The sequence below is a fragment of the Phyllopteryx taeniolatus genome, chromosome 19 (genome assembly GCF_024500385.1).
Source record: "Phyllopteryx taeniolatus isolate TA_2022b chromosome 19, UOR_Ptae_1.2, whole genome shotgun sequence".
NCBI classification, from domain to species: domain Eukaryota; kingdom Metazoa; phylum Chordata; class Actinopteri; order Syngnathiformes; family Syngnathidae; genus Phyllopteryx; species Phyllopteryx taeniolatus.
Window position 1 is genome coordinate 13,959,656 of NC_084520.1, and position 22,711 is coordinate 13,982,366.

The following is a 22,711-nucleotide window of genomic DNA, read 5'->3' on the forward strand; positions in this document are numbered from 1 at the left end:
CAGGGGGCAGGGGGCAGTGCGGCTCTGCCTCACTTGCCTTCCCTGACCGCACGTCACTGAGGGTAGCTCACAAACAGAAGGTGAAACAAAATGAACTTTTTGACCAATCAGCGGCTTGTGCTTAGTGAGCCACCCCCCCCCCCCCCCCCCCCCCCCCCAACCACACGTGCGCTCAGGTAAAAGTCAAACTTGGACATATTAAGACCATTAGTTGAAAATTGTGAGTTATATTCAATTATTACTATTTTCAAACGATATATGGTTGCATATTGTGTCGATACACTGTGTTAATTGTGTTATATCATCAAATGCAAAGTTAGCAATTAGTAACCAATCGACAAGCTAACGCTGCTAATTTTGCTTTGTCATTGCCAGGATAAAACTAGCGCTAATCTCATTAGCAAGTTGCTCATCACTTAAGTCTTAAATGTTGTATTTATGCATTTATTTAGTAACTATAGACCCTCCGTTTTTGCCATGAACAACCCATTTCCCCTGAGCTCGGTGCGGCCTAACCTGCCCTTGCGGAAACCGTCGTCCAGCCCGGTCCTGTGTCCGTTTCCTAACCTCGTCATGCCGGCTGATAGCCCCGCGAGGCCGGCCGCGTTGTCACCTGGAGCCGGTAAACAACCTTCAAGCCTTCATTTGATTCACATTCAACCAAATGCCATGACTTCAGTTCAATTTTCCTATTTTGCAGGGCCAATATCGCCACCAGCAAGTGGGGAGAAACCAGCTGTATGTAATACATATTATGCACTTTAAACAATTGACTCCGCAGTGCTGTCCGTCTGTCAATGCCTAAAAGAAAGTTATTTATTCCTCTATATAGGCACTTGGGGCCGTGCCATCACCTGTGTATCTCTGCCACTTTTGTGGTCAGCAAGGTAATTTTGCCAAATCAGCGTGACGTTTATACAGGGTGGGCTAAAACTTTTATTTTTTTTATTATTTTTTTTTATGTACCTTGAATAATGGCAAGTAATTTGAGTGAAGAACAGAAAGTGGATTTTAACGCAGTAACAGGTAACAACGAAAGGCAGAAAAGTAATTTGGAAGCAAAGATATAAGGATGCATGGGTTTAAGACAGGTGCGATGGAAGAAAGTAAGGCAAAAAAAGTAGGTTTAAGTGAAGGAAGGAGGAATAAAAAATGGGTCTAATGGAAGAACAGGAGGGAAAATAAAATGGCAAGTAAAAAGCAGGACTCAGAGGAAAGATGGTAGGAACAAAGAAAGGAAGGCAGAAAGGTTGCCTTCAGGAAATGTAGGACAGAAGTCAAGATGCAATAATTTTTTGGGGATTAATTGGATTCTTTGAATGTGCGAGTGATGTACAAACAGCAACAAAACAGACAAGATTAACATTAAATAGAAATAAAATTATATATGTGAAAAGGAGTTGAAAGATTTAAAAACCTAAAAAAAATAAAGGTTAAAAAGCAACTGAAAGAGATCAAAAAGGAAAAGGTGAAAAGAAAAAAACACTGTAAATATAGCAAAATTGAATGAAAATGAAAGTGTGCCTACTTTTGGCCCACCCTGTTACTTGATCAGTACATAAAATGTTCAAGTGTAATATTATGTTCATCTGCCAGGGAATTTGCGGTGTACGCGTTGCAAGAAGGCAACATACTGCTCAGTGACGTGCCAGTCGGAAGACTGGAAGGGGCACAGACAGATGTGCGTGCCTGCCAATCCGGAGCCTGCAAAGTAAGCCAACTTAAGCTGTAAACATACGATTTCATAACACTAAAAGGTTCTTCACTTGAATAAAATTTTGAAGGGAGAAGCCGAACCAGACCGCTGCCTTGCTAACATTGTTGAAGAACAACAACATTCTGAATTCAAAGGTAATTAGAGGTCTGGCCTTCCACATTTATCCATCACACAGTCAGACAAATACTGATCTTGTTTACTTACTGATGGCGCTCTCTCCTTGACATGAAGCAAAAAGATGCAATGGAACCCCCGCGGGTGTATTTGAAGGACTTGCATCCCATTAATATTAATAAGGGAACAGATATTCAGGTACATACACCAAAATGCCAAGAATTATAATTTGTGTGCATGTTAAGTATTGGTTGTTTGGGGATTTTAGGCATCTGTTGTTGAGTTCTACAACCCTGGGAGATTTTTCCTCCTTGTCCAAAGCCCCGAGCTTTTGGAGATTCTGCAGAGCATCAGCAGCCAGCTCCAGAAGTCCCCCAGCTGTCCCTCTTCACCCCCTTATGTCCCCCGTGTTGGAGAGGTCTGCACAGCCCAGTTCTCTGGCGATCTGGTAAGTGGAGAACACTCGCAGAGTAACATGAGTGTTTGCTCTAATGCACATCCTTTTGCTTCTGTTTTGTCGTGGTTAGATTTGGTACCGAGGCCTGGTCCAGAAGTTGGCGGCTGACAAAAGGACTGCGCGCATGCTTTATATCGACTACGGAAATGAGGAAGACGTTCCCATGGACAGGATCAGGCCCCTGCCTGCTGACCTTGAGCCGTTTCATCCTTGTGTTAGTACACACAAAAAAAAGTACTACAGTAAAACTTCCGCAATTCGCAGCGGCTAGGCACCAAATCCTGCCAGGAATAGTGCAAAAACTGCAAGTAACTGGAGTAATAAATATTTTTTTATAATTGCTTATAGAAATAGTTTAAACCACAAACCCATTCACTGACAGCGGTTTTCAAAGCTTTAGTTCCCCATATTGCAAGCTATTTAAGAGCATTTTGACTGATCTTTCAAAACCCACAAAATATTGTTCTGTGACAAAAGTACTGAGCCTACCAAAAGAAAAAGTACACATTATTATAAACTATAATAATGCTAATTAGGTGAAATTGGATCATTTAGATGGTCAGATAGACACCTCATTCGTCCCGTGAGGGGAAATCTGCACAGCAGTTGGGAATCACTGCAATACTGGTGTAATGGTACATGTAGTCCTGATTACATAGTCAACTTGGGAGCATCACTAGCTTTGTTTCGGCAGATTTTGTTATGCAGCTCCTCTGTGTGCGCAGTGACGGTACACAGTAAAGCTGACATGAGCTTTCTAAACGATACCCCTCAGGCAATGGAGTGTCGCGTTGCCGGCGTGGAGCCGCTGGATGGCAGCTGGTCCGCTGAGTGCTGTTCAGCCGTGAAACAGTTTCTGGTTGACAGGGTCCTGACTGTGAGGCTGGTGGAAACCGTGGATAATGTTCACGCACAAGCCGTGGACATCGAGCTTTCCATCGGTACAGTATGGTTGAAGTCCAAATAAGTACGCTTTGTGGCATAATGATGTTAACAAATCTTCTTTTAGGAAAGCGTCTGAGCTCATTCCTCATCGAGCGGGGTTTTGTAAAGAAAACAGTCAGTTCACCAACAGTGCAAGATATAAGTAAGCTTGCATTATGCCCTTTCTCTATTTTTTGTTGTCTCCAGAGTTGGTGTGCAGTTGTGAAGATTTTTGTGTTATCAGGAAGTTGACAGTGTCCGTATCCTTATGGGGCTTCCCCGTAGGTGCCATGCTGGATGCTTCCTTGCAAAACTTCAAGCGCCAATCTCAGGGGAAGGACGACAACAGATGGGCTCAGCCACCCGAGCCTCTCACGCAGGCAGTGGGCGACTCCTTTTCTATCGTGGTCACGCACTTCCAGTCACCTGATAACATGATTGTGCAGAAGGTGGAGAATGCTGGTCAGTGTTTCTCTCGCAACTCAAGAAAAACAAACTTAAACTACAGTACGTACAGTAATTACTTTATAAAACTTCTTATAAAAGTTTTTCTTTATTGAAAAACATGAAACAAATGTTTTTTTGTTTTTTGTTTTGGTGGAGGAGATGGAACAGATGAATGGCATTTCAATGAATTTTGAGACAGATCTTTAACTTGACAGGCGTGATTCAGGAGTTGCAGGTGAATTTGAGGCAACATTGCAGTCAGGCGTCTGCACCCCAAAACTTCAGACCAGCACCCGGCACCGTCTGCTGCGCACAGTTCTCAGGTACCAAACTCATGTGCTGTACATTTGACGCACCGCAATTGGACATCGTGGTTGCCACTACTGTATATCCTCTGTGGCCTGCTTGTGGTCTTCCAGAAGACAAGCAGTGGTACCGGGCCAAAGTGCTGGCGTACTCCTCAGAGAAGCGCGTCTGTGTTGGCTACATTGATTTCGGCAATTCTGAGGATGTGAATATAGACCACTTGAAACCCATCAACTCGTCACTACTCGCCTCGCCAATGCAGGCCATGCCTTGTGGTCTAGCAGGTTAAGACCTTTAGAGTAATTCTTTATGAATTCTTTGAAGTTTGTGGTTATATGCTACCCCCTGCTGGTCATTAATGTGCTCCTGCATAGGGTGCTGTGTTTTGGGAAATTAACAACTTCCAGTAATTCTCTGACTAGATCTGTCATTGGAATTCTTCCAGGGATACAGCCTATTGGAGAGAGCTGGTCTGAGGAGTGCCTGTTGGCCTTGCAGAGAAGGGTGTCCAACAGAATCCTGCATGTGGGAATTGAAGGGGCGCACGAGGGCAAAGCTCTCGTCACCATGATCGACGAGGCCAGCGACCCTCAGGCCAACGTCGCTGAGCTGCTCATCTCCGCTGGTTACGCCACGCCTCCTCCGTTTCCTGTTAAGGCCGACGACGTCTCACTGGCTGAGCAGGCTGCTCCAGAACCACCCTGTAAGACAAATACACTGGAATCTCCACAACCGTTTTGCTTTTTCTTTGGCTTTATAGTGGAACATCACTGCAGTGATGGCAAAAATAAAAATTATGATGCAAACTATAGAACCAGAAAATGACCACACAATGAATTAAGTACTTTGCAATAAAATTTAACAATTACACATAGAAATTAATTTGCCCAAGCAGATCCTAACGTAATTGCACTTGTTATACACTACACCAGTGATTCAAACCACTGCGGGAAATGATCTACTATTTCATTTAATTAGTGTGAAAATGTACTTACTACATATAATGCATCTTTGTTCATCTATGCCAGCGACGTATGGTGACAGGAAGAACAAATAAATACTTATCCACTAGATGGCAGAGGGTTTAATTAACCTTTTGTATCCAGCAGTTGTCATTCATACAACAGAATAATAGTAAATATGTAAGTAAATTGTGAGATGATCATTTGTTCTTGTTTGGCGGTGCACTATGAGATTTTCATTGTGGATAGTACAGTATGCACCTTGTCTCATTAACTGTTGGGAAACATTGAACTAAACCCAAGCCTGATTAATTCTCAAATGCCACTATGTGACAGTATCACTCTGCTAACAACTTCCTGTTCCCTTTCCATTCGGTGTCTTTGTGGTATTTCCAACACGTCTCGATTAATCTCAATAAATTACTGTAATATCCATCCATCTCTCCATCTTCTGAGCCGCTTCCCCTCACTAGGTTCGCGGTCGTGCTGGAGCCTATCCCAGCTATCATCGGGCAGGAGGCGGGGTACACTCTGAACTGGTTGCCAGCCAATCATTACTGTAATAAATGAAATTAAATAAAAGAAAATAGCTAGTACCACTATGGCTAACACAAACGGTTTTTAACAATTGAATTCTTTTTTTTTCCTTTTTTTTCCCCCTGATTAATCGATGAATCACATTTATAAAAAAAAAATTAAAAAAAAAATAAAATATATATATATATATATATATATATATACACACACACACACACACACACACACATACACATTCCCTTTTTCAAAAATAGGACATTTCAAATTGACAGTGCAGTAAATGCGCCAACATAAATTGATTAGGTTTCAGTTACTAGTTTGGTCCGTAGCATGTCAGAAAATAGGCGCAAATTTTGATCGTTCTTTTCAAAGGTAGAATGTTTGGAAATGTCTTATTTTGATAAAACACAAAGATGATCAGTCTGCTTTCACGGAGGACTACAGAAATCTGAGAGTATTTACTTTCAAGAGGCTGAAATTCTGAGGATTTGGACTGTTTCAATTTAAACAACAACAACAACAAATGATGCATCGATTAGGGAAAGAGTTGTTGATTTAATTTAATAATCAATTAGTTGTTGCGCCTCTAGTCATCATTGATGTCATCCTCAGCGCCGTTGCCTGTATGCGAGCCTCTGTCGTGGGCCTCAGTTGAGCTTACCACTGATGGCCAGCCAGTAGTGCTGTTCACCGTTATCGTCAACAACCCTGGAGAGTTTTTCTGCCACATTGACAATCCTGCAGGTATGCACATTTGTGATGATAAATCAAGTTTCTTTTGACCGCAAGGCACAGAAATGTAATGTTTGGAAATTCTGTATGTTTTTTAGTTAATCAGCGAATGGTGGGGCTCGCAGCTGAGGTGAAGCAGCATTGTGAGGCGGATGCGGTGGCTTTTGAACCCAAAGTTGGGGAACCCTGCTGTGCCATGTTTCCAGGTATTTCGACCAAAACAATTTTTTACTGTTGTGTATATTGCTCACACATTTGTTCCTCAGGTGACGGCGTCTGGTACCGTGCGATGGTCAACAGTCAGTCTGAAGACATGGTAGCTGTGAACTTTGTGGACTATGGTTACAGCATGGAAGTGGAAAGAAGAAACCTTTGCTCCATTACGTCTCCAATCCTTCAGCTGCCTTTCCAGGCTGTTCGCTGCTTTCTCTCAGGTAAACACATTACCTTTCTTTGGACACAACAGGGCAGGAGAAGCAGTGTCAAACGTCTGTCATTCCGTCACACAAAGACACATGGAAAAGTATTACATTTTTCTGCCTGTTAAGTGCTGCTGGCATAAATGAACAAAAATGAAGAAAATGAGATGAGAAAATGATAATGCAAAATATGCAAAACAGTAGATTTTCTTAAGTCGACGCATTCTGAACCATAAACCACACCATAAAACTGAGATACGAACCGAACCGGATTTTGTGAATCGTTCCACCTGTGATATACTTAGATAGCAGTCTTAAATGATTGTGTAGCCGCAGAGTTGAGAGGTTGCTTAGTGCTTGACTCCGCTCATCGACAAACAACACTATTGATTGTCTCAACAAATGCAGCCAGTGGGGCACGAGTTTGCTCATCACAAAGTAATTCACACTTGTTAGGCTACTATTTGAAGGGCCGTCATTTCAATGCGTCACATTTGCTAACCTTTCGCTCTTTGAACGCAGACGATCCCGCTTAATGAGCTGTTTGGCTCCACTGTTCCCTCCTGTGGTCTGTGTTGCTCTGCAGACGATCTTTCGACTTGCCCTTACTGTTGGCCGTGTGAGCAACATATTTCCACATCTCACTCCGTGCCTCTTTTTCATAAACTGTTGCATGAAGCCAGCTCTGTTAGCTCTGCTTGGATGAGTCAAAGAATACGGATGAAAGGAAAGCCACAGTGAAGCAAATTCTGAAGAATAAAACCCCTGTAAACATTTTATCATGATATCGTTCCGGTTTTCAGGAAATTTCCACAAAATGGTTCTTGTGTGCATGTTTGCTTTAAGGTGTGGAGCCAGTGGGTTCAGAGTGGAGCAGAGAAGCCATCTTTTGGTTCCAAACGCAAGTGGCTGGCGAGAAGCTGTCCGCACGCGTCTTTTCTTTCAGCAAACAGGGATATGGCGTGGAGCTGGAGTGCAGAGGGCGTAGCGTCGCAGCTGGTCTCATCTCGAATCTCCTTGCCAGATGTCCTGGAGAAATTCCCCAAAAGGCACATTCAGGCTCATCTCCAGGGGCTGAGCAGCGAGAGGGCCTACGAGAGACGGAGCGCAGCCAAACGAAAGCCTCCAAACAGATGACCACAGTGGAGTTGCTGCCATCAGGTCAGCGAGAGTATCAGCATTCTTAAGTGTAGTTTTCAACATTTGTCATCCTGTGACCCACACTTCCTATTGTTGCCGCATTGTGACAGTTTTATAGAAGTTGAGAGCAATAAAGAAAATGCATTGTTCAAACATAGCCTTTGAGTGAACGCCCATTTATCGTGGGGGATACGCTCAAGAGTCAAGACCTATGCGTAATAGGTGAAAATCTACACTATATATAAAAAAAAAAAAAACTTAGTTGTACCCCTCTCATCTATCACACTTTAGACACACCTAAACTTATTAAAAGATGTTTAAATTGATCAAACATACATTATATGCAGATTTTTGCTATTCGCAGTCCGTCCTGGTCCCTATACCCTGCGAATAGCGGGGTCCACTGTAATACAAATAGCACAATTACGCAAAACATGGCCACAAATTTTCACATATCTTGGTACTGAGCTCTTCTTTTTAGGAAAGACTCTTTCCTAATATGTTCCATGTAGGAAATGTATGGTATAGAGGAGAACTGAATACAAATACAGGTACCGTTACACCCCTAGTAAAAATGTTTTTGACACAATCATCAAAATATTGCTGTTTGTCAAATAATAAGTGTCCAACCTGGGATGCACTTTAAATATTTAAGTGTCTGTGGGTCCTCAATGTACGATGTTCTTCTGCTCCTACGGCGACAAGCTAACTCGAAATCGTGCGCAAGTTGGAAGGCGCATTCGTCTATCACTGACCTATGCTAATGCAGTACTGAAGTCTGAATTACAATAAATTTGAAAGAAAAACACTTAAGCCGAAAATGAGACGATCCAATGAAAAACAGTAAATACAGCGCTAACTGAGCGTGCTGTGTCACATGACATATTTTTACACCACTGAGCAAACTAGTTCATTGCGCATCATTCAAAACCTCAAAACATATGACTGAAGGTCAACCCTCACATTTTTTTTACTACCTGTCCTTGACCCACCGGTTGAGAAGCACTGCTTAAATAAAAGGAATGATTGACAATTCAGGATCATGATTAGAATGTGGCCCTCCTCCTGCAGGTCCAGCCTTCCCAGTGGACTGGAAGACAGTAGAACTGCCCACCACTGGGCCCTTCAAGCCTTACATCGCAGCTGTTACCAGTCCTTCCCTCTTCTATCTGCTCAGCCCCAACCAGGGTCAGAACACTTAAATCTCATTCTGACCATAAAGTGTTCAAATTTGCTTTGACCTCCTGCTGTTGTTGCTGCAGTGGATCAGCAGAAGCTCCAGGAGATGATGCTGGAGCTGGCCACATTGTGCAACAGCAATCAGGCCACTTTGTCCTCATGCACTGACCAGAAGAAACTCAGGCCTGGGGCCGCCTGCTGCGCCCAGTTCACTGGTGAAGAACACACATTCAAAATATTTGTTGGCTGTTTTAACAAAAATGACATTTCTGGTCCTTGAAAAATATTCAAGCATCCACTTTTCATGTTGACTGACTTGAGACCCCACCTGCAGTTGGTGCTCTAAGCTGGTAATTTTGTGTCTGCTAGTGCATACGCAGGTAATTACACAGCGTGTGCACAGCCGAGCTTAGGAGCGGCTCCCGTTTAAACACGACATGCAATCAGCCTAGCATGCATTCCGCAGGCCGGCTAACAACAGGGTCCAGTTTAATGGCGTTTTCAGGGCACTTCTGTGAAAAGGCAGGTAAAGGTGTGTGAAGTGTCAGTTTTCAGGCTTTTGTGACAAAGCAAACTTTGGGTAAAAAATGCTTCAGTATGTGCAACAGGTGTGTTATGTGAAATAACACTAATTACTTCATCTTGCCCTTCCAGTGATACAGAAATATGCAGCAACAAATTGTGAACTCTTCTGATAATTGTTTAACCTGTAAAATAGGGATGTGTTCCCATACGTTTTATTTGGATTGAGCTCTCTTTCTGACGTCTTACATCCAGCTTGATACATTTAAATTTGATGAAAATGATTGAATACACTGGAATGTACTTACTGAAACTCAGCACAGTGATGAGTGGTTTGCACTTCTGCCTCACAGTTATAAGGTTTGGGGCTCAAATGTTGGTTCCGACCTTCCTGTGGGGAGTTAACATCTGAGGGTTTTTCTCAGATACGTTAGGTTAATCCAAACTCAAAATTGCGCATAGGTGTGAATGTGACTAAATTCTTGTCAGTGTAGAAAAGGGCTGGATTAACCGATACATTGATATGCCTAAAAAGCTACATTCATATTCACGAAAGTCTTTTTTTCTTAACCAGCGGATGACACCTGGTACCGTGCTGTGGTTGTGGAGGTGGGCGACAACAATGAGGTAGCAGTCATCTACGCTGACTATGGCAACACTGAAAAGTTGTCAGTCTCCCGCATTTTGCCTATACCCGAGCACCTGCTGCAGCTCCCCTTCACGATAGCCCGCTGTGCTCTGACTGGTAAGTAGGGTCGGGCATTGTTTTTGAAACTTGGCGGTATTGACACCATCGCCTCTTCCTCGCAGGCAGGGAGCATTTTCCTGCCGTTTGGCCACCAGAGGTGCTGCAGATATTCCACAGCTTGCTGCTGGATGGTATTCTTGCCACCGTGCTGTCCTTCGACGGCTTCACCAACATCCTTACAGTCACCCTGCCCGCAGAGAAGAGCGGGGTCCACGTCACCGCGCTGATCATAGATGCATTGGAAAGCCATAAAGTCCAAAGTGCACACAGCCAGTCCGCAGCCACCAAGGCTGAGCAAATGACACCTGTCGTACATAAGAGTGTGGAAAATACAGAGGAGGCCGCTGGGCCAGCTGTCAGTCTTGAGCTGACCCCCCACAACCCACACCAGATAAAAACCACAGCAGCGGAGCTCCAGAAGAGTGGGTCAAGTTTGAATTTTACTGCCTTTTTAGAGCGGGCTATCTACTAAATTAGTGATTCTCAACTTGTGGTTCGTGGACCCCATTATGAGCTAGTCTTGGACAGCTAGTAAAAAATGGTAAATTAAAAAGGTAGCGACATCCGTTGTTTTGGGGTAACGCTGCGCAATTAATTTTTGTACGTAGGCTTAAGAATACATTGTCACGCGGCACAAGAAGGCATGCTCAGTTACCGCCGTATTTACTGTTTTGTCATTGGATTGGGAGTTGTTCCTACAAATATTTACCGTGGTTATAATATAAGCAATGCGATAGCATGGGTTTCTGGTAGACTACGACTCATTCCAACTTTCAAATTCAAGATATACTACGTCGCCGCTGTAGAAGCGGAACTCCATTTCAACTGAAGGACCCCCTCTAAAGTAGAATATTTACGGCATCCCAGGTCAATGTTTTATTTGGAATATTACATACTTAGGGTCTAATGCTACATGGGTTATTCTATGAAAATGGTGGCTTTCTGAATTGCAATTTCATTTTTTTTGTATCCTTTTTTTAAATAGATAAAACAATCTCATAACAGTTAACTACTTACCATTACAAGTCAACATAAATTACAGCTTAGTTTTTTTGCATGATATTGAAATTGGATGATTTAATTTTCCAATTCAATCAAAGAAAGAAAAATGTTAGACATTTAGACATTAAAAAATAGAATTAAGTTGAAATATGTACTTGTACAATGTTTGACATTTGTCAATTTCTGTCTTTCACCCTTTTACATTACTTTAGCAATAATTGGCATTCAGTCTTCAAATTTGAAATTTCATATCCTTAGAATATTTACTTAAAAATGCTCCAAATGTTATCTAGATACAAAAAAATATATATACTTGGCACATCTGATGCCAGAATACCAATATGAAATATAGTAACGCCAGTGACAAAATGCAAAGGAAATGGCACAGCAGAAGATATTTCAAACGTTATAATTCATTTCACCTCTAACATTTTCACACTTCAAAACTTTTAGTAAAATGTAGGCAGGGCCAAAAGATGCCTAAAATTGATGGATTTGATGACGAGCAAACCTGTTACTAAAATTCATTCATTTGTAAAAGGAAGCCAGGTATGAGTATAAAATAGATAGCTGACTGAGCAGCTTATTAAAAAAAAAAAGTTGTTGGATGATGTACTCATACAACTGAATGTATAAAATAGAACATTTGTGTTATGTCTGTGTGTGTTTGATTTTCTGTCAATTAAGTTTGTTTTTAAGGTAGGCTGCTCTGTATTCTGTCTGAAGTGTTGAGGCTTTGCTTTTCAGCACTTTTTATTTATTTTTTAAATATATGGCAAGGTTGAGTAAGGTTACAATATTGAAACGGTAATGAAATGTAAATGCCTTTTCGTTTTTTTTGTTTTTTTTTTTTGAATATAAACGAATTACCTATTTATTTAAGGGGAAAGGGATTACTGGTGTCACCTACTGGTCTGTGGTGTTGCTAACCAGAACAGCATCGGTGACAAATCTACAGACAAGATGGATTATTCAAGTTGGTGGACATTGCAGGAAAAGGCATACTTTTAAATATATCAGCTAATATTCAGTTTTATCAATTATTTTAAAATGTCCTTTCGCCTTACTATAATCCCCCTACCACAAGTGACACATCTTAAATCCTCACTTCAAATTTAATTCTTAAAATTGTCAACATATGAAGACAAGGTGCCTACTTAACATGTGCTTTTCAAAATGAAAACGCCTACAATGACCTCTTGCCCCAAGATGTTTACAAGGATGCAGCAGTTTTTTTTTTTTTTTTTTTTTTTTTTTAATAAAAGGTTTTTACAAATAGTAACACTTGGTGACATGAAATCAAGGGGCAAATTTATATTTATTTATTTATTTTTTATTACCTTTATGAGTATTGTATTTAAGTATAACACTTTGTATTATGATCATTAAAACGAGAAAAATAATGCAGGGACAAGAAAGCTACTTAGTAAGGTGCTATGAAAGACATGAATGCACGCGTAGTTAGCTTTCAAAATGTGATATACAGTGGATATAAAAAGTACACACCCCTGTTCAAATGCCAGGTTTTGGTGATGTAAAAAATTTAAAAGACTACTTGAACATCTGGATTTTATTTGGTGATAATCAGAGGCAGGTGTGTGCGGACTCCCATTGAATGAGTTTGAATGTGAGTGGTTCTGAATCACAGCCACATCCCCAGTTATAAGAGGGTGTGCACACTTGTGCAACCCCACAATCATAATTATAAAAATAAAAAAATAAAAATGATTGGTCACAATTGAATTATTTAAAAAAATAATTTGTCTTGGTCTAATTTTTTTTATCACAAAACTTTGGCATTGGAACAACGATGTGTAGACTTTATATCCACTGTACATTTTTTCATGGCTATTTTTGAGCAATACATTTTGTTTGTTTTTCTTCTATTAAAGTGCGTCGCAGGTAGTGAGAAAATGTGGGTCCAGGCTGACAACAGTTGAGAACCACCACAATAAATGTCCAGAATCGTGATTTGCAAATTACTCACAGGAAAAAGGTTCCCTAACTCTGATATAAACAAAAAAATGTAGTTACTGTTTTTGACTCCCTTATTCCAGATTCCCAAACCCATGCATGTTGCTGCCAAAGCCTGGAGACAAAGGTTGGAGCTTTTGTTCACCAATTTGAGCATCACATTTTTTTTAAGCAGCTCTCTCATGTGTTGTGTATATTTGTGTTATTTAGTACAAACTTCCCAAAACAAGTCATATCTTTAGAATCATATATTTTCCCCGCAGATTGACCGTTTGGAGCAGATGATTGTGCGTATTGAGCAGATGATGGAGCTGCGCGTTTCCTCAAGCAAGTAGTGTTGAACGCTTGCAGACTTCAAAGCTGTTGCTATCAAAGTTGTACTAACTGTTGACCTATTTTATTGTTTTATGTTGGAGTAGGGTTTTCTTTTTTATGTTTTAATATTTGCATGTCTGTAGTAAGTGAGCTGCGCTGCCATGGCTTCCTTTTGTTAGGACCTTATCACCCTTTTAGGTTGTTCATTTGTTTTGCATAAAAGTTTCCTCAAAAGTCAGTGTACTGCATTGTGTTATTTCCAAGTATAGCACATCACTCGAACAAAATTAAAAGGGGCTGGGAGGGTTTACCGGTGTAGGTGGAGGGTAGGGCGGGCCCGGTGAGGTGCTAACAGCTATCCTGTGTGCTTGGGATCATTGTGGAAGCAAAGAGGTGTGTGAAGTCAGCAGGAGGGGGGGTCAGCAGGTCATGGAAAGTGGATTTTGACAAGCCTTTGGTAAGTAGAGACAAATTAGTTTGAACCGGTAATGCATTTTAAAAAGCCATTTTTTCGCTTCAAACCAAACTGTGGGATTGTTATGTTCTCATGCATTACTGACATCAATGTAACAGTTATTTTAACTCCCTGTATATAGGAGCCTCATCAAAAATCGCTTAAAAAGGGAATAATGCTCAGTTTTAATTGACAAGGTCTGTGAACTTGACATCATAGAATTTTAAAGCATTGTGGCTGCAGACAGTAAAACTGCAAAGTAAAAGCAAATCCCAAAACACAAACTGCAATATGATGTAGTTACATATTTACATAATACATTACATTTTAGCATATAATAAATACAAGTTTCATAACTGGCAAAAAAACAGGTGCGACGATCGTGCATAGTATTCCTCACTAACTTTTTAAGCAATACTGATATGAATGAGGTGAATTTTGTGGCAGAGTGTTCCAGTTGTTTGGGGTAAAAATTTGAAAAGATCCGCCAAAAGAGCAAACTGGGAACAAAGAGGTTAATAAAGCTGGAAAGGAGATTGCGGGTGGTGGTATGCATGGTGAGCAGAGCCAAGATAGGGTGGGGTCTTGTCAATGATTTGTTAGGTACAGTTCAGTTGGAATTCTGTGCTTTTCCTACTTTGTACTTAAGCAGGCCGACGTGCTCCAATTTGTTTGGGCTCTTGAGTTAAAGCTCGGCTGGTCACACAACCTTTTGGCCCTTCTAAATCTGACTTGACCTGGGAAGACAGAGCGGCCATGCAGAAAGTAAAGCGCAAAGGGGGCACGATTAACATTTGTTTCTTTTAATTTATAAGATGTGAATATATAATTGGGGGAGCGTTGCAAAACATTTTTTTTTTTCGCACACGTAAACAAGTTAAAATTTGGAGAGGATAGGATGGCTTGTTGTTAGCCACCATTGTGTCACATCACTGGGATTTTCTTTGCAGTTTACGTAAAAGTACATTTCGCACTGGGGGTATTTTACAGCATTCAAATACAGTTAAAAACAGGCAACATATGTATCGAGTTGTTGGTTACATGTCTAAGAATGTTACAATTGTTCATGAGAATTTGTTTTTTAATTCATGCCATTTCCCAGGTACTTGCACCACACAGCAGTAAAAGGACAGGGAGAACCGGCAGGAACACATACGTATGCAGTTGTATTTTGCTCTTGCTAAAAGCCCCCTCCTCATACATTTCTTTACACTGATCTTAAATTGTTCATTGTTGCAGGTTTCCCAACATGCTCCCCATTACCTTTCATCCTGGCTTGCGTCTAACGGTGCTGTTGCTGCTTCAAGGTCAGCTGAAAGTTTTTTTTTTGTATGACTGTTTGCATTCCGTTTCACTCCCTCAAATACAAATACTAGTTTTAATGATAAGCTTTTGGAATGCTTTATGTCAACACTGAGTCGTTACCCATCACAAATCCCATTTTCCAACAGACACTTTGCAAATGTGCGCAAGGGCCACATTTGATTTTTAAAAGGGACAGATGGTCCATGTCATTCATAGATCAAGTAAAAATAGGAAAATAGTTAAAATGTGTCTCTAAAGTAATTTATTTTAATATGATTCATTCTCATTTTATTCATGAAATAAAACGTTAAATTCTTCATTCAACAAATAGATATTTTTATGCACAATCAGTCAACATATTTAATGAGATAAAATAAAAAAAATAAAAAACTGATTCAATATGTTTTAGCTAACCTATTTAAGGAAAAAAACAAAATAAAATGAATGCACCAAATATAAATGGACTATTATGTAAAGGCTCGGTGGGCTCGATTGAAAAAGGGAGCAGGCTCAGTTTAGTGTCTGACATTCTAGCATTAGCAGGCATTCATATTAAAGTGGTCATTTTTGCCTTAAGGCACTTAACTTTTTATTATATTGTTGTTTTGGAGCAAGATGGCCCCTGTGGTCGTGAGAAAGCAGCTAGGCGCAGGACGACTTGCAATGATGTTGGAATAAGGCTAGATGAAATTGGGGTCAGGATTGGGGAGGTTTTGACAGATGAGTGGAAATTGTTATTATTAGGGCCCCCAACCAGTAATTTATATATTGTATTTCTTTAGTGACTTTGGCCCTTTAATTCCTTAAATATCAGGCATCAATGTATTTGGGGGGAGGCTTTTGTTTGAAAACAATGTTGTGGAACTGGACAGAGTGAAATAACACGTACAATTCTATTTAGAATGGTGTAAAAAATATAAACCATTCTTCAACAGGTTTGAATGAACATGTCCATAATTTTAATTTAAGTCTATCCCGATTGTTCTTTTTCTTTTTAGTTTTATTCATGCAATCTGACTGACCTCTGTGCTCTCTCTTAGTTCAGCAGGGTAACTCTGTGCAGGAAATCCAAACCAGCCGTGACAACATCCTGAAGATCAATTCTGCAGGGGAGAGTGAGTCAAAACATGAATTAAATGCATTGGCGTTAAACAATCGAGATTTGCAAAACTCTTATGTTTCATCTGTGCTTCGCAACCTGAGTACAACACCGGCGGTTGTGATTCTTTGGGGCTAGTGCAGACATGTTTCACTCCGGAACGGCTTTCCACAGAGCTGAAAATTGCCCTTTGTGTAATTGTATCGTTCTCCTGGAAGTGATGCAGTGCTCTGCAGCCATGGACATCCTCTTCCTCATGGATGGCTCCTACAGTGTGGGGAAGGGCAGCTTTGAGCGGTCCAAACATTTCGCAATAAAAGTCTGTCAAGCCCTCGACATCGGACCAGATAAGGTGTGATCCCCCTCCTCCCTCCCTATTATACACCACCTTTGATTGGGCAGCATTCATTCTCAGTACACCGCTGCCCCATTCAGGTGCGTGTAGGATTCATCCAGTTTGGTTCTGTCCCTCGGTTGGAATTCGCTTTGGATTCATACACCACCAAGCAAGAGCTGAAGATACGGTTGAAGAAGATTTCCTTCAGGTGCGTGTTGGCCTCTGTCCATTTTGTTATCTTTCACACAGTTAAAAAGACTACCTTTATGAGACAATTTCAGATAATGGCAGCACGGTCAACCAGCGGTAAGCACATCTGACTCCCAGTTCTCAGGTTCAGATCTCAGCTCCGGCCTTCTGCCCATGCTCGTGTAGGTTTTCCAAAAACATGCATGTGAGGTTTGTTAAAGACTAAACTGCTTTCCCGTGACCCTAATGAGGTTAAGACGTGGGGGAAAAGCAGTTCTCTCATAATATTGCAGCATTTTGTACAATTTTATGCTTCCAATTGTGTAGGTGGACATGTTTTATATTATTTTTGACCGTGCAAATGAAGTGTAATGGTGTGAGAAAATTGGTTTCTCACAAGGGTGTGCTTGTATTCCCACTGACATACATGTCCTTTTCAACAAGTATAATTGTGTGAAAATGCGTGTTACGAGCCATTGGGTGAGGAAAATCTCACCAAGCTGACAAGCCCACATACCGAGTTCAAAAGCTCAAACAGGAAGTCAGCCAACAAGAATTAGCATGAGTGTATTTTGGCTGTCAATCATCGCACACTCCCTTGCATGACACATTTACAGAGGCGGCAGCACCCAGACGGGCCTAGCTTTGAAGTACGCGCTTTGGAAAGGTTTCGCGGATGGGCGCAACTCTTCAGCCGTGGCCCGCATTGCCATCCTCGTATCAGACGGGATGTCGCAGGGCAACGCTATACAGGTGGCGGCCCAGCTCAAAGAGGAAGGCGTCGTCTTGTTCGCTGTCGGCTTGCGCTATCCGAGGTATGCTTGCTGGCCAAAATGGTTTACGTGAGGAATGATTCATTAAAGCTTCCTTTATTTCGTCCAGATGGGAGGAGCTTCATGCTTTGGCTAGTGAGCCAGTAGAGAGCCACGTTTTCTTTGCTGAGCATTTTTACGACGCTGTCAACAGCTTATGCACGACACTCACCGCCAACTCATTTTGCAATGCCACTCCTGCAGGTACAGTGAACCCCATTGGTATTCCTGAATTCAAAATGCCTTCATATTTCCTCCTGTCCTCTTCCCAAAGGCTGCCAGGTCGAGGCGTTCCCCTGTGAGAGAAAGACACTGGAGACGGTGAAGGAGCTGCAGGGGAATTTCATGTGCTGGAAAGGCTCCAAGGGTTATTTCCCACACACATCTCTCTGTCCATACTACAGGCAAGTAAACATGGGCACACAGCACTGAAGAGCAGTTGTCACATTTTGATCTTTTCAATGAGTTTGTGTGTGGCAGGTACAAGAAGGCCTACAAGAGGCACGCGAGCATCTGCCAACGGACCATTTGTCCTGGTAGAGTTTTTCTTTCTGTTTTTTGCTCACCTTCTCTTAATGTTTTTAATTTGTCTTCATTTTGTTTATCTTTTCGCTACGTCTTCCTCCAGACCCATGCGACTCACAGCCATGTCTGAACGGAGGGACGTGTGTCTCGGCAGGTCCAGAGGACTACACTTGTGTCTGTCCGCCAGGCTATGGAGGAGACCCTCACTGCGGTCTGTACATTGAGATATGGTCAAAGTTTTGAAGCACATTCAGAAAATCAATTATTTAATCTTTAGCTTGACACCTGAATCTTACTGATTACTTAATGAAGACATTAGCAGGAAAAATTCATGCTTTCAACTTTGTATGAATGCTTGCATCAATCCATTTCCTGGAACGCTTTTCCTCATCAAGGTTGTGTGTGAGTTGGAGCCTCTCCCAGCTGACTTTGAGCGAGAGGTGAGTTACACCCTGAACTGTTTGCCAGCCAATCACATGGCACATATAGACACAGACATTTTTCCAATTTATCAGTTGCAAAAGCAGAGATTTATCCAGATGGCAACTTTTGACCGCAGGTACAGTATATGCTTCCAATCCTCAAGTATTTTGCTGAGGTCACGCCACATTAGAAAATAGACTGTCTCTAAATTCTCCTTTGGTATGAAATAATTTGACTCTATACAAGAGCCCTATGATTGACTGGCAACCAGTCCAGTGTGTACACTGCCTCTCCTGTGCTATAGAAAATGAATGGATGTAAGGGAACAAAATGTAAACAAATGAATAAAAAAAACACCAACTTACAAATTCACTAAATACTGTATATCAGAAGGTTTTGACATCTTGGGTTTAGTTCCCCTTTAACATATAGTACATACTGTTAGGGTCAAGTTTGATTTGTCAGCAATAAAAATAACCTATTACTTCTCCTCAAGTAACCCAACATACACAAAAAGGAAAATATTTTAAAATGTTCTTTCTTCTGTACACAGGCGTGAGATCTGCAATGTAGCACAATACAAATAAAGTATTAATTTATTCTATCAAGAGATAAAAAAGGGGTCGTAACCTTATGAAGCTTTATGTTTATGTTGACACGTTGTCTCTTATCAGCTCCAGCTTTATCGTTGGACTGTTCAATGGACCTGCTTTTCCTGTTGGAGGGCTCAGCCACGCTCACCTTGGAAGGCTTCCTGCGCTTTAAATCCTTTCTGAAGCGCTTCCTGCAGACCGTGATGGGCTCCAACACCCCCAGCAAAGTTGGCTTGGCCGTGTTTGGCGGGGAGGCTCAGATTGCGATTCAGGTGGGGAAGTTCAAAGGCGACCTCAAGGGTCTGCTTAAGGCCGTGGACGCCCTGACACCTGTTGGCGGCCGGACCGAAACGGGCAAAGCGCTGCGATACGTCACACGCAATGGCTTTGTGAGTGCGCCGGTGTTCGCCGACGTCAGTGACGACCTGCCCCGCGCGGTGGTGCTGCTCACCGGCACGCCCTCCGCGGACGCGGTAGTGGAGCCATCTAAGTACGCACGGGATCAGGAGATCTTCCTCATTGCGGTTGGACCGGACAGATTGAAAGGACAACTGGATAACATCACAGGAAACCCTCAAAGGACCCTCACCTACACATCTCCTGACTGGCTCGCTGCCAAAATCCCTGAACTCAAGGCCAAGATCTGCAGCGTGGATACACAAGGTGGCGCTCTGTTTATTCATGTGTGTGTATGTTACCAACTCAAAAAACTACTTTTAATGATTTCTATGAGATAATTGTGGTGAGTTAGGGCACGGCCAGCAAATGGAAATGTGCGTTACTGGCACCTACAGCATTGGAATTGTATTTTTAGAATACTTTTCTTTTGACAGTCATTTGAGTTCTTGACAGTGAAAACAAACATGGCCTCCTCTTCTTCAGTTGTTTGGCAGTTCTCAGCCATGCTTTGCTGCCACATACACGAGTGAACATTATCACCGACATAATTTTTTGATTCATTGGCTGTGTTTGAAATCACTCGAATGCATCTTGAAAAGACTGATGGTTGCTCTAAAAGCAATATATCCTTTGGGAAACTGGATGTTAGGTCTTACTGTTAATTACGCTGCATTTCTTTTCCCAGTAGACCTCAGTTATCTCTTAAATATCTGCGATATAGCAGGGCCGTAAACGATGAAACGTCATATTGCAGGACGCTGTAATCATTTTTCTATATTTCCATCCCTAAGGTTGCCTGGGTCAAGCAGTGGACCTGGTGTTCGCCCTCGATGCCTCTGGTGGCGTCAGCCGCGACAACTTCGCCACCCTTCGCGACTTTGTGCGCAGCCTCACCGTCCAGTTCGACATCAACCGCGACCTGGCCCAGGTGGCACTGGTGACCTACGGTCGCAAAGCCACCACCGTCTTCAACCTGGATGCCCACGAGACGGACTCCGCCATCCTCAAGGCGGCGGCTCAGGCCAGCTATGTCGGCGGGGTGGCGTCGACGGGCGCCGCCTTGCTCCACATTCACACCGACGTCCTCACCGTGGCCAAGGGAGCGCGTCCCGGCATCAACAAGGCGGTGGTGCTGGTGACTGACAGCTCAGGCGATGCTTTGGTTCCTGCTCGGAAGTTACGTGAGGACGGAGTGTTGCTGTTTGTCATCGGCATCGGAGACGTGCAGAGGGAAAGCCTGCTGCGGATTGCCGGCTCGGAGGAGCATATGATCTTGGTGCCGTTTTACGAGGACCTCAAGTACTTTGAGGATGTGGTGGTGCAGACGCTGTGTTCAGGTGAGAAGACTTGAGTGGAAAATGCAGGCTCTATAAAGTCTCTGTAAAATTGAACACATTTATTACAAAAGCAAGTGAATATACATCTGTGAAAATTAATACAAAATTAGTATGTATTGAGGTTGTTTGGAAAAAATAGAAGCTAGAGGACTTACCTTCGGTCTACCCATGGTCAGAGCAATTGTCATTTCAGCTGAGTACATGTACATCGCTTTTTTTTTTTTCCTCCTCTAGATGGCTCAAACAGTTTTAGTAACAGTTTTGCCTTTAGGTTAGGAGACAACTTCAAAGCAAAATTACTACAATTTGAAATGTCTGCTAAAACTAAATTTAACAATTACTTTAACTTCATCAAGAGGAATGGACAAGAGAAACCATTTTAAGGGGTGATATTTAAGAGCCTTAAATATTTAGGAATCACTTTTACTACAGCTACAGTCACATTTTGTCTTTGGACAAACAAGTGCATGTTTCTTTCATTTGTGCATTGATTATTTGAAATTTCATGGGGTGGGGGTAATTGTCCAATTGTTCCATATAGAACACATCTGATTAACATATCCCATCAGTATCTTTTTTTTAACTGTAAAGAGGCTTTGTGGACATCCTTATGACGTTCTTACAATCCCAAAATGTTGTTTTTACCAGAGGTGAAAAAGCCTGTGGACCTTTGCAAGCCCAACCCTTGTACGAACGATGGCGTATGCGTCCTTTCGGGAGGAAGTTTTCGCTGTCAGTGTCGAGGCTTCGAGGGACCTCACTGTGAAACACGTCAGTCGACTTGTATTTTATTGATTCATTCATTCCAACTTGCATTTTAAGCAGCAATTAAAACATTTAATTCCAAATGTGGTAAAGCGCTCCCCCTCTGGCCGTAGGGATGCAATATATTAAAGGAAGAAAATAAATGGATGGGGATAGGTGTTATGTCCAGCCCACGCTCCAGTTATTTTCTAATATGAACCATATTCTTACAAGGGTTTGTGTGTTTGTAGGAAGCACCAGATTTTTATCTAGAGGAGATCTTCGCAGACCTGTTGGTCTGAGGAAGAACAACAAAAGGCAGAAGAAGAGTCACCAGGAGTTCCTTTACCACTACAAACAGCACCGCAGGAGACAGGCAGCCTGACGTACACACACACACACACACTCACTCAAAACACAAACAATTTCACTCACGATGGACTCTTCATTCACCATCAAGGACTTTTATAAAATCAACAATTCAATTTTCTATGATGCAATAGGCACTACGCATGTGTTTTTAAATATGTAATCATTTTCATTCCAATCCTTCCAAGACCAAAGTAAGTTTGTCTCAAAAGGTCAAGTTATGTTTTATGTTTACATGATACTTTTATATGATTTTTATCACCTCTGGGATGCGTTCAATATATCTGACAGCTACATTGCTACTGTATTTGTAGTGTAAAATTGTGTCTTTGAAACGCAGTGAGAATGTTTTGTACTCATCGGAGGACAAGCACTGGGTATAAAATGCATAAGTTGAAAACAGCTTTATTCTATTTGTAGAGCTTTGTTTTGTATTGATCTCTTTAGATTGTATAACTAATATAGTGAATGTGTGTTTCTGTAAATTCCATGATTGTTTACAGGAACATTTTCTAGTAAAGTGAACTAAATGTGAGGTTTGCAGCCACTGTGTTTATCTTGCGTCAGTATTGCACTGTATTTTCTTTTAGGAAAATTGTAATAATTCCAAATGATTACATCAGAAAAATG

At 41.7% G+C, this 22,711-nt stretch overlaps 2 protein-coding genes and 1 long non-coding RNA gene across 9 annotated transcripts; 2 read left to right on the top strand and 1 right to left on the bottom strand.

The window, feature by feature from the left end:
- Positions 1 to 153: 153 nt before the first annotated feature.
- On the top strand, positions 154 to 13,733 carry tdrd1 (tudor domain containing 1). 5 transcript variants are annotated; one of them, XM_061755485.1, is made up of 25 exons: positions 154 to 220; positions 453 to 622; positions 701 to 738; positions 833 to 887; positions 1,597 to 1,711; positions 1,785 to 1,851; positions 1,949 to 2,029; positions 2,100 to 2,279; positions 2,359 to 2,502; positions 3,064 to 3,229; positions 3,298 to 3,375; positions 3,498 to 3,719; positions 3,875 to 3,982; positions 4,079 to 4,249; positions 4,411 to 4,668; positions 6,077 to 6,208; positions 6,295 to 6,402; positions 6,463 to 6,630; positions 7,462 to 7,776; positions 8,827 to 8,943; positions 9,018 to 9,149; positions 10,031 to 10,201; positions 10,267 to 10,626; positions 13,264 to 13,307; positions 13,444 to 13,733. In XM_061755485.1, exons 2-25 carry the CDS (start codon positions 478 to 480, stop codon positions 13,513 to 13,515), a joined length of 3,447 nt encoding a protein of 1,148 aa, XP_061611469.1. In that variant the 5' UTR covers positions 154 to 220; positions 453 to 477; the 3' UTR covers positions 13,516 to 13,733. The 5 variants fall into 5 exon arrangements, with proteins under 5 accessions (XP_061611469.1, XP_061611472.1, XP_061611470.1 ...); XM_061755488.1 differs by having other exon boundaries at positions 157 to 220; positions 501 to 622; XM_061755486.1 differs by having other exon boundaries at positions 162 to 176.
- A 134-nt stretch (positions 13,734 to 13,867) lies between these two features.
- vwa2 (von Willebrand factor A domain containing 2) lies at positions 13,868 to 22,616 on the top strand. 3 transcript variants are annotated; one of them, XM_061755496.1, is made up of 15 exons: positions 13,869 to 13,952; positions 15,052 to 15,105; positions 15,189 to 15,256; positions 16,295 to 16,369; positions 16,572 to 16,705; positions 16,789 to 16,898; positions 17,497 to 17,694; positions 17,762 to 17,895; positions 17,966 to 18,095; positions 18,172 to 18,227; positions 18,320 to 18,427; positions 19,314 to 19,895; positions 20,423 to 20,968; positions 21,617 to 21,739; positions 21,964 to 22,616. In XM_061755496.1, exons 3-15 carry the CDS (start codon positions 15,199 to 15,201, stop codon positions 22,095 to 22,097), a joined length of 2,388 nt encoding a protein of 795 aa, XP_061611480.1. In that variant the 5' UTR covers positions 13,869 to 13,952; positions 15,052 to 15,105; positions 15,189 to 15,198; the 3' UTR covers positions 22,098 to 22,616. The 3 variants fall into 3 exon arrangements, with proteins under 3 accessions (XP_061611482.1, XP_061611480.1, XP_061611481.1); XM_061755498.1 differs by lacking the exon at positions 21,617 to 21,739 and having other exon boundaries at positions 13,868 to 13,952; XM_061755497.1 differs by lacking the exon at positions 15,052 to 15,105 and having other exon boundaries at positions 13,881 to 13,952.
- On the bottom strand, positions 16,284 to 16,838 carry LOC133469000 (uncharacterized). The gene is made up of 3 exons (XR_009785599.1): positions 16,742 to 16,838; positions 16,453 to 16,620; positions 16,284 to 16,357 (listed from the first exon to the last, which is right to left on the bottom strand). It is a non-coding gene; the product is annotated as an uncharacterized LOC133469000 (long non-coding RNA).
- Positions 22,617 to 22,711: the final 95 nt, after the last annotated feature.